Source organism: Paramacrobiotus metropolitanus, unplaced genomic scaffold, assembly GCF_019649055.1.
Source record: "Paramacrobiotus metropolitanus isolate TYO unplaced genomic scaffold, Prichtersi_v1.0 Parri_scaffold0000022, whole genome shotgun sequence".
Taxonomy (NCBI): domain Eukaryota; kingdom Metazoa; phylum Tardigrada; class Eutardigrada; order Parachela; family Macrobiotidae; genus Paramacrobiotus; species Paramacrobiotus metropolitanus.
The window spans coordinates 276,633-287,415 of NW_026570242.1; the positions used below are offsets into that span (position 1 = coordinate 276,633).

A 10,783-nucleotide genomic window follows, 5' to 3' on the forward strand; every position below is an offset into this window, starting at 1 on the left:
AATTAAGCCTTGATAAGATTATGAAGGTCTTCACTTTTGCCGAACTTGACGTTGGCACGTTTTAATCGTTTGCACTATAGATGTCTGTAACCTGCATAAATTTTGTGGATTTAATTAAGACTAAACTGATCGTTAACGTCCGGTCACAATTTGAATAAATTTCTTCGATATCAGGTTATAGGTTAATTCTAATCGTTCAGGACTGGAATACAGGAGCACAAGGTTTTCGTCACTGTTGGTAATTAATATGTTTACGACCATAGTAAACGTACTATACTTAAAAAAATTATTCAGCACTATATAAGGACTGCCCATATTAGTACCCTGGGGTAGGGCATTCAAAATCTGCTGGACGACGGAATATAACCGGTCAATGGGCTCAACACTGTACCGGTAGTTGCAGAATTCCTGCATTATCGCAATCGATACGGCCTGGCTACGAAATTCAAAGCGGAAAAAATGTTTTCTTCGCAAATGTTGACTTCTACGAATTCAACTGGCTAGGAACTATTCTCGTCTTGTACATGCACGCATGGAAATCCCATATAAAAAAGCGGCTTGTGAAAAGTATGTTAGATTGTAATCTTATAAAATTTGAAACCGTTTTTTGTTTGTTTTTGCAATAGACTGCAGTTCCGTAATTTAAGGTTTAACTTATCTATCATAATTTTTGCAGTTTTTTGCAGCTTCGCCGATATTATTAAGCAACCGAATAACGCCGGTGAGCAGCGGCTATAAGTACAAATGCGTAAAACAGCGAACTGGAAAGCTGTGTAAATGTGTCTTTTATAGCGGTTTGTGTACTCCTCTATTAATCATCCCGGGTACTGCAGAGTTTTCTCCTGGGTGTTCCAGATTACATTTTCATGATCGTTTGTAAATTTTTTGAAGCTGGTAAAATCAGATCGATCTCCCCGGACATTCTTGAACTCCAGATATGAATCAATATCTTCCAAAGGCTTTCTGGCTACATTGCGAGTGTGTGGAACGGGACAAACTGGGCGCTTTGTTTCATTACGTATTGCTGCCGCCAGAACCTGCAGTGCTTGCAAGCTGCAAACGTATATTTCTCTTTCTGTTTTAATTCATGGCTACAATGATTAGTAAAGCTTCGAAAAAAAAAGACACTGTGTTTGCTCCTGACCTTTAAATCGTCCCAGTCGTGAATTCCCATTTGTCCCAAGCGATTTGTTTCCAGAATGCAAAGGCGAATTCCATCAATGCCGTTGTATATAAATGTTTCCTAATTAAAAGCAGAGTGTGCACCTTATTCTCTAAATCAACGCGAATTCAGACGCAGTTGTACGAGCACGATGCCATTGTATGATTGGTTTTGCATTTAAGGATATATTTTTGCAGCATTATGTGATCATATGTATCGTTCTGCTGGTGGTTAGTTGTGTCTCGCTCGCTCGCATTTCTACAAACCTCATACTTTCCCATACCAATGCTGTTCAGCCAGTGCAGAACATCTTCTTCCGTCCAGTTGATGCAGCGTGGCACCAACGGGTTCTTCGCATCAGACCGTTTGACCCTGTCCATTCGTTGTCGACGTAGGAGCGTTTCCCAATGCGGTGTTTTATTTTCGTTAAAGCTCCGTCTTTCTTCACTGCTTCGTAGTGAGCCGGGGATCGGCTGCATTTGTGTGGCTTCAGCAGCAATAATCTGCGCTGACCTATCCAGTTTAACGATTTCATAGCTCTTTGTCGCCTCTGCCAGGAATTCTTTGGATGACGTTTTGTGGAAGGTGGGTTCATCCGGATGAAGGTCATATACCGGTGTACCAATATACAGCGGTTGGGTAAACGGTTCATTCTGCTGGCGCCTTTCTTTATCACGAGCATGTTCATAAGGGTCTTGCAAACGAACGAAATTTTTGAATGTGTCGATAGGTATATCCGGAAAAAATTTCGTTTTCCCCATCCCTATCATAGTGCCGCACCGTAAAGGTCACAATAGGGTGATTTGAAATATACAGCAAGGATGAACTGCAGTTTGTCGTGCCTATGTTGATACATACAGTACTTTACCGGTAAATGCGGTAATGTTGTTATGTTATTAGAACAATTCTATCAATCAATGAAACTGGCATGTTTCGTGACTGTCTGCTGTTGCTAATGAAAATATAAGTAAACATTGTACGCCATTGGTCAGTTTTGGATTAGTGGTCTGTCCGGCTGATAAATCAGTCGGATATCTATTCAGCATCACCGTCTCCGGCTGAATTGTAGCAGCATTAATAAGCCAGTAAAGCGTAAAAGCTTTTATGGTAAAAGTGGGACGTGCGTTATTGGCATGCAACGCCTATTTCCGGAGGAGATTATTATAGGAGATCTCTGGAGTAATAAGCACCTCACCGGCTTCAATGTGGCAATTGAGTCCAAAGGGACAGCTGCAGTATAACTGCGCGGGCCCTCTTCCGGCCACGTGCCATTGCGATGGACCGTTTACTTTGTTATGGATAGCGTTTAAATTCCCTATGGTCGGCACACATTAAGAACAAATCAATAAAACAGTTGCAATTTTGTGACATATGTTTTAGCGTGTATGGGTATATGTACATGCTACGACTGTTATGTACACTATAGTGCACCGTAAGAGATTTTCTTAGAGATGATGCAGCAAACAGACACTTTTCATTCTGGAATCAAAATAGTTTCCGCCTGTCGCTGCCACAGTTACAGAATATCACTGTTGCATAAGTCAAGAAGATGCATGTGTGCTAAACTTAGCTCCCCCATCTGCAATCGTTTAGTCTTCCTCTTCTGGTTTCATCAATGGAGAATGAGAAGATGGTTACTGGGATCGAGCAAATCTGTTTGGTTGAGCGATGTTTACTTGTAAACTGCGGCTGCACTTGATACCTTAACTCTTGACTTCTCCGGTCCAAGACACCTTTTCTGTTCTTCCGGTTTACTGCGTTCCCTTGTAGTGGATTAGATCGGATGTTCGTCATCACAACACCGTAAGCGAATTACAATTGCCGTTTCCATTAATTTTCCTTTTCGATAAATAATTAAATATCGATATCTATAAGGCTTCCATTATGCAGGAATATTATTTATTTAAATAGTAGATTCAAAGTCATAAACATGCATCACTAATAACATAAATCAGCTTTTTATCTACAAATTTGAAAGATGATCCGTATCCTTATTTTCACTGCCGGCTTTGCTTTACAAAGGAAGAATTCTCATTAAATATTTATTTTAGGTGCCCCTGAGTTTCGCTTTTCTGTAAATTGTTGTGAACTACATAAACCAATTTCTGTAAACGATATAGCAAAATGTTGCCGAAGCCAATTTTTTTAATGATAACGCTGTATTTTAAATTCTGTCACCATGATTGTGTGTATTTGTAGAATTCAAGACGTCTTATTGCGTCTTATTGTCTTGCCAGGTTCTTGCAGAAGTTACCAATACTGAAGCCCTTTTAAGCCGCTTTGACAGCGAAGTTTTAAGTTTGTAAGTTTTCCATGGCGCATTCATAATAGCATGAATTGTAATTAATCACGGGATAAATAGTGTGACCGTAAAAAGGAAGGCAGCAATAGCGGTCCGTCTGGATGCTGTGGGAGTATCTATCTATACAAATCCGCAGTACTTTATGCTCAACAGAAGTAATTTCATTATATCCGACTTCAGATATGTATATTTCTGTTATGCGGTCAATGGGCTAATTAATGACAACGATCTGGTGATCGCATTCTTTAACATTTTACAGTGGAAAATGGTGACCACAACGACCAAAGTGCTCAATTACACCATCGAACGTGGACCGAGCAAGAACATTGTCAGCGCCACCATAACAAGCACCCCGGGCGTCAACGTCGGGTATTTCACCAAACCACCCGGCATTTTAAGAATACTCCAGCTGATTCTCACGGCGGTGGCACTCGGCCTGATCATCTTCCAAATCTCCATCCACCGAGCCTTCAAGAAGGATGTGTACGGCTTCGACCTGCCCATCAAAGACTACGAACGCGAAACAGTGTTGGCCGGTGAACTGTTCTTCCTCTGCGTCCACTACGCCGTACTCATTCTCCTCCTGATCTTCATCATCACCTACTTTATCAGCCTGGTCTCCGAGATCGTCATCATTAAGACCTCGACGCTGGATGCGGTGCTCAACCTGGTCGTGGCCGTGTTGTTGCTGATTGCGGCCATTGTGGAGCTGACGATGACCGTGCAGTGGACGTACGATCGCGAAGCCACGCTGATGATGCCACGCGGGCGCATCGAGGGAACGCATCGTGTGGTGCAGGAACTGGTGGTGATATCCACACCGCGGCCCTATACTCCCATAATGTACACCCGCGACTGGGGCATCCGGATTGCCGCGGGAGTGATTGCGCTGGTTAATGCGCTGCTCTTTATCGTCAGTTTTGTCTTCTCACGCAAAGAGTACTACGCTGAACAGCATGTGGTACCACCTGGATACGTCCCGCCGGCGGCTCAGCCGGTCGGTATGACGGCGCCGGTTCGCAGCAGTCAGTCGGCCGCACTGGCCACGACCACGGTCACCCGGCATTCACCGGATGAGTTTTGACACTCTGCTCAATAGGCTCAATAGTTACGATTATTTGACTCATCTACGCGCTGTGGAGCAAATATCTTGGAATTTACCAAAACGAAGTACTTACCAGTGGAGAAATATTAATTCGACCAAATGGATTTAAATCGGCGCCTTGCATTTATGAACAGAAATGGCATTTATGGTTAAAAAGCTCAATCCTTTGTTTTTATGTTAGTAATCATGCAGAACGTTTGGTTCGAGTATTTATCATTTACAGTTACTGCAAATTAAAAACGAATGATCGAAAAAGTAGAGAGTTTCGACGCCCGTGTTATGAATGGTCGTAAAAATTTGTAATCATCGTTCATACTTTTTTAGTGGGAAATGGCAACATTCAAATATTGCCAGTTACAGTACTCGTGCAGAATGTAAATCCAGCAATAATAATTATAGGACACTTTACAGGCATCGATCGACACATAGCGCACCACCACCATACGATCTTGCAGTTTTCGAAACTATATGCAGTATAAACGAAAAAAATAAGAATTTTCACTTGCTTCATGTACTTATACTTGTTGTACAGTATTTACTAACCCGGCGCAGGAAAACAAGAAATTTCTTCAAATATAACTCGTTACAACATAAACTTTGCATGCGCGCAGAGTGTCTCTACTGTAGCTACGCATGTTTCAGCTTGTCGCACCCTTTCGGCGTTCATTAATTCCCGGCATGAAAAAACCATGAACGCTTTCTCAAATACAAGCAAGAACATTTTAAAATACCTGTAGAACAGTGTACATATGTGCTGTAATGTAACCGGTGTAAAATAAGAATAGTAAGTACAATACTCTGGCTCCAGGGATAAATTACTTAAGCCATTTAAGAAATTAGTAACCAGCGCTTATCTGATGCGCGGTCATTTGATCGCAATTATTACGAATATTTCCAGTTGTTGACTGATGTGCTACACTGCTTGCGTAAGCTTTACAGACTGCGAAATTGTTTTTTTAAACCGCATATACGATACCAGACATGAATAATTATTATGTAAAGCAGAAATCACGTCACCAGGCAGACTACTATACAGCTAGTCGGGGTATGTAGTCGCATCGTCGGCGGTCTGGATCTTACGCAGCTCTCATAACTCCATGGTTAATTTCTCAAAAGATCGTTTCAAGATCACCAGCAAATTAGTTGAAAGCAATTCAGACACTAATACAATGACGTATGTGCCGCTTGTGTAATGATATCACAAGACCGGTGCAAGCTGAGTTTGCGCCATGCAGCCTTCGGAAAGTATCCAGAGATCCTGAAGCAGAATCTAGCTCCAGTTTGATAACTGAGGTGTTTCCACTTATTCATATTTCCACTTATTTATCACGAGTTCCATGCAGGCGCTGCAGTCGAAGTATTGGATATTAGTACAATAAACAGCTTTTCCCGCTTTTTTTAATCGGTGACGATACTGTCGTACAGTATATCTGTTCTCTGTCCAGTGTCCACCTGTTTCACGATACACAATCATGCAATAAACAATAAGAATAACTAACTTGTAATACTCAAATGATATTCTTTTCTCAAAATTTAACAGCAGTTGTTCTGCGACTAAAATTTTAAAACAAAATATGGCTCGCGATCGGAGCTAACCATAGCGGGCCCATATTTCAATAAAATGTTAAAACAACAATACTTTTATAAGCAGTTAGATTATTGTTCTAAAAGCATGAAGGTGGATAATCGCTACGGCGCTCACATTGCTCCGTAATGTTAATAACAATTAATAACGTATTTAGATTTACGTAAATATAAATCAAAGAGCTCAGAAAATAAAGAATCAGATTGCACAATACTGTATTGGGCAGCGGGCTATGGCCTGTGATTTGTGCTTTCAAATACCAGTAGCAAGATATAAAGTATACAATCTAGAAGTATACAGACGGTACTGTATACGCTTATTATAAAATACAGTATTTATACTAAGTCTTATTATCGTGATTGTGAACTCAACCATGAACGCCATAGAATTACGATATCCGCAGCACAATTCCAGTACAGTTTTATTACTACGCCTTCTTCATATGCATAATCAGTCGGCAAAAGCAGATGCTTTTAGCGTTAGTGAAAATTACTGTACAGCCTGCCATACTTTGGTAAACCGGTTTTAGATGCTTACAGTACACTTTTAAATTTTGATTCACTCACCAGCTACTACTTCCTATTTAACCTACCCGCAGAACAGTTACTCATGGAATGAGTGGCTTCCATACGTCCGCTCTGCTCCCTCATGCACCAGACGGAATCAACAAGCACGTTTCACCCGGACAGATCTATACGTAGTTTACGCACTTTCACAGACACAGGAAGACCTGCTGCACATACTGCGCTTGTAACATAGCCGTCAACTTAGCATGTGTTACTTCTGTTCAGTTTTCTGTTGAATTTCCTCGGTTTTATGAATTTTTGCACCCTCACTGTGGCTGCAAATTTATTAAGCCATCAGCCCTTTGTGTCGTTTCGCGGAATGTCTTTTTATAATTAGACCGATAATTTTACTCATACATAAGAAGATCTTGTAACGAAAGACATCGCCGACACAGCTGAATTCTTGATTTCCTACAGTGTCGTGGAAATTACATTTTTGCCTGTTGTGTGCATAACTGGTTTGTGAGAACTCGCCTTTTGGAATATCCGCAACAATGGTCACTACCACAAAGGTCGTCAACTACACCATCCAGAAGGGTACCAAACTCAACTCCGTCAACGCCACCGTGACGAGTACACCGGGCTTCAATATGAACTATCTCACCCAGCTCCAGGGTATCCTCAAGATCCTGCAGTTGTGCCTGACCGTCACCGGACTGGGTCTCATCGCATCACGCTATCAGACGATCGACAACGGGTATGCTGTTGCTCCCTATTACGACTCTAGCATATACATTCCCCGGGAATTAGGTTTGACACCGACATTTCCGCGTCCCGCCAATACGTTCCTCAACGGAGAAGTGTATTACCTGTGCGCCCACGCCGCCGCACTGACCCTCCTGATCATCTTCCTGGGAACGTATCTCTTCAGCACCGTCTCCGCCATGGTCATCACTAAGACCTCCAAGCTAGACATGGTCATGGATGCGCTGGTGGCGGTGATGCTGTTGGCTGCGGGGATTGTGCAGTTAGCAATGACGGTGTACTGGGGTTATGATCCGGATTTTGGCCGACGGCCGCCGCTGATGTGGAGCGGTCCGTACGCCATTCGTATGATTGCCGGTGTGGTGGCGTTGGTCAATGCCGTGCTGTTCTTCGTGAGCTACGCTTTTGCGCGAAGGGATCTGTACGGGAGGGAGCCGGAAAAGGCCCAGTTGAATAGCTCGCTGCTTCGCAAAAGCCAGCGCAGTACTGGTGGGGAAAACGAAGTCCGCACTTGAGAACTGAACCACGTCGCACCATTTTACGCCCTTATAATTTCTACTGACATAGTACATGTATTTTTGATTGCGTATGAAGAATTTGTCGAGCTCCGGTCCTCCGGCTCGAACCCATGCATTTATTTTCTAGATTTCCAGCGTTTTTACTTATTTTCCTGAATCTCATAGGGAAAGCTGTAGGATAATATTATGGTGTTATTTTTTTAGCATGAATTCTTTTACAGTTAGTTATCTCCGCATGCGCATATTTGCGTATGCTCGTTTGTACTCTGGATATGCGTTAGTACGCATTTAATCAAGATTACTTTTTATTGTTAGATCTACCCTAGGTGATTCCAGCACCAATAACATTGGTTAACAGATGCGGTAGCATTAACATAAGGTGTCTGTGCCGTTGCTGCTGTACTTTTTCCGTTTTGATGTTTACCGCAGCCGAACTAGATGTACAATACGTATGCTGAACATGTAATTAAAAGTTTCATTAATCAGCGCCCACGATTCTCACGAACAGAAAACGGTTTATAATACAATAGTTATATACGTAGATCTCGGTGTACAAGTAAGTAGTACATACTACATACTGTGTATCGACTTAATAACGATAAGCCTTTGCAGAATTTTTTTTTGACTTCAACAATTAAGTGGCGCATACTGGCGGCAAGCAGAGATTAGTATACCGGTACCATTTTTAGTAAAGAGAGTACTGTACAATACATCATTGCTCATTGTTACGAGTAATACGTACAGATTGTCGTACACACAATCCTGATGCTTAGTACTATCTGGTTTAAAACATTTTCTCGACCGTTACAAATTTGCCCTGAAGCCAGAATAACAAATTATATTTTCTCAATAGAATTGTTGGTTAGAAGAGAGATTGGCGCTAACGAAAACCGGTTTTTCTTAGGAGAAATTACCACCTGTCGCGTCCAGTAGCTTATCATAATAGCGGTAATACTAGCGCATAAGGAATTCGTACCACCTTTTATTTGGCTCTTAAGAAAAACAGAATTCCATTCTCTATCATTGATAAACTGGTCAGATGTCTAAACAGTAGGCTTTCGGGTCAGTACAGTAACAATATGTGAATTGAGCATTTAGTATAAGTGTTTCACTGCAGTCCACTTTACGCGGTTTTAATACCAACTGCACAATTGAGGTCTTTAAACCGACTAATTATTATTTGGATATTCTATAAAAATTTTACTTTGTTCAGCCGCGACACCGATCGAGGTAAGAAACCAGTTTGCGTTTTTTATTACATATGCCGCGTGCAAGACAATTGTGGCGTTGCATAAGCATCTAAGTATACGACTTTAAAAATGTACGTGTGCCGCAGGAACGGCGGGTGTCAATTAAGCCGCAGCAGCACATTTCCAGTTGTTCTCTAGGTGAAGTTTAAGCTCCACGGCCAAGATGGGGAAAGTGACCACCACGACCAAAGTGCTGGATTATGTCATCGAAAAAGGCTCAAACCGCAATATCGTCCACGCGACGGTGACAAGCACACCCGGTTTCAACCTGTACTATGTTAAACAGATCCCCGCCATCCTGAAATTTCTCCAACTAATCCTGGCTGTGGTGTGCGCTATCCTAGTGGGCTATCAGAACGAGACGCGGTACAGACACCAGATAACGGTCTTCAACCAACAACTTCCTGGCTACCAGTTTGCTCAGCAGGTGTCTCTCGCGGGGGAAGTGTACTTCATGTGCGCCCACACCGCCGTCATTGTCACCGTCCTCATCTTCTTGATCACGTACCTCATGAGCATGACGTCACAGATGGTCATCGCCAAGGCATCGAAGCTGGACATGGTGATGAATGTGGTGCTGGCGGTGCTGTTGATTGTGGCGGGAATTGTGCAACTGGTGATGACCGTGCGGTGGGGTAGCAAAACCGACGAAGTAATTTTCCCGCCTTCGCGGCCGGGCGAACTACCGAGGACCGTGACAATAACGGGGCCGCTGATGTACACTGGGGAATGGTGGATGCGGTTGATTGCGGGTCTGCTGGCCTTTGTCAATGGGATGCTGTTTCTGGTGAGCTTCGCGCTGGCGAGGAAGGAATTGTCCGGACGCAAAGTGGTGCCTGCGGAACAGACGGAGCCCATGCTGCTCAGCGTTGAGAAAACCACACACCGTCGCACGTAATTATGCGCAGCAAGGAGGCTTGGAAACTGCTAGAAAGGGGAAGACAGTTTGCATTTACATTATTTGCAGTGCTCAAAGAGACTTTATCGTGCATTAGCGCATCCGCTTACCGATATTTTTCAAGTTACAATTTTTGGCATTCTTGTATTCTGGTGTGTTTGTCAATTTGGTTGGCATTTGACACGTCAAACATTTTTCTGTTTGAAAGATTATTATGAGATTTGTTAACTTGTCACCATATAAATGTTGTAACCATACCAAAAGATTTTCAACTTTCAAATTCCACCTTTGTGCAGCAGTAACGTCGTAAAAGTAGCTATGAGCTTTTTTGCTAAGCTTAAAAAATTTTAATACCTTTTTCTGAATTTCGCAGCCTTATTGCGACCAGTGTGGCAATGTAAAGATCGTAAAATCGACAAACCAAAGCCATTAAATTTGTTTTTTGAAATCACTTTTCAGCTCCTAAAGTACTAAGAACTCATCAGTACCAGTAATGTTGACGTATGCATAAATCTTAACAATGTACGAGAAATCCTAAAATAAAACATAAATACTAAAAACAAGTAGAGCAGATGTCGGAAAAAATATTTTCCATAAGCACACAGACTGTGGAACTTTGGAAGCCTTCGAAATTTGCCGGTAGCATGGACAGTACGGACTGGCCATGGAGTGGCAATTTGACACAAAATTTT

General features: G+C 42.3%; 3 protein-coding genes across 7 annotated transcripts; 2 read left to right on the forward strand and 1 right to left on the reverse strand.

Moving 5' to 3' along the window:
* Positions 1–378: 378 nt before the first annotated feature.
* On the reverse strand, positions 379–2,472 carry LOC129586834 (sterile alpha motif domain-containing protein 15-like). 3 transcript variants are annotated; one of them, XM_055480293.1, is made up of 4 exons: positions 2,358–2,472; positions 1,429–1,925; positions 1,145–1,243; positions 379–1,037 (listed from the first exon to the last, which is right to left on the reverse strand). In XM_055480293.1, the coding sequence occupies exons 2-4, from the start codon at positions 1,921–1,923 to the stop codon at positions 816–818; spliced, it is 816 nt and encodes a 271-aa protein (XP_055336268.1). In that variant the 5' UTR covers positions 1,924–1,925; positions 2,358–2,472; the 3' UTR covers positions 379–815. The 3 variants fall into 3 exon arrangements, with proteins under 3 accessions (XP_055336268.1, XP_055336267.1, XP_055336269.1); XM_055480292.1 differs by lacking the exon at positions 2,358–2,472 and having other exon boundaries at positions 416–1,037; positions 1,429–2,276; XM_055480294.1 differs by lacking the exon at positions 2,358–2,472 and having other exon boundaries at positions 879–1,053; positions 1,429–2,279.
* Positions 2,473–2,668: 196 nt separating this feature from the next.
* LOC129586873 (uncharacterized) lies at positions 2,669–4,812 on the forward strand. Of its 3 annotated transcripts, none has more exons than XM_055480347.1 (3): positions 2,669–2,965; positions 3,362–3,464; positions 3,724–4,812. In XM_055480347.1, exon 3 carries the CDS (start codon positions 3,730–3,732, stop codon positions 4,546–4,548), a length of 819 nt encoding a protein of 272 aa, XP_055336322.1. In that variant the 5' UTR covers positions 2,669–2,965; positions 3,362–3,464; positions 3,724–3,729; the 3' UTR covers positions 4,549–4,812. The 3 variants fall into 3 exon arrangements, with proteins under 3 accessions (XP_055336322.1, XP_055336320.1, XP_055336321.1); XM_055480345.1 differs by having other exon boundaries at positions 3,400–3,464; XM_055480346.1 differs by lacking the exon at positions 3,362–3,464.
* A 4,054-nt stretch (positions 4,813–8,866) lies between these two features.
* Positions 8,867–10,473, forward strand: LOC129586835 (uncharacterized). Its single transcript, XM_055480295.1, has 2 exons — positions 8,867–9,173; positions 9,332–10,473. Exon 2 carries the CDS (start codon positions 9,357–9,359, stop codon positions 10,089–10,091), a length of 735 nt encoding a protein of 244 aa, XP_055336270.1. The 5' UTR covers positions 8,867–9,173; positions 9,332–9,356; the 3' UTR covers positions 10,092–10,473.
* Positions 10,474–10,783: the final 310 nt, after the last annotated feature.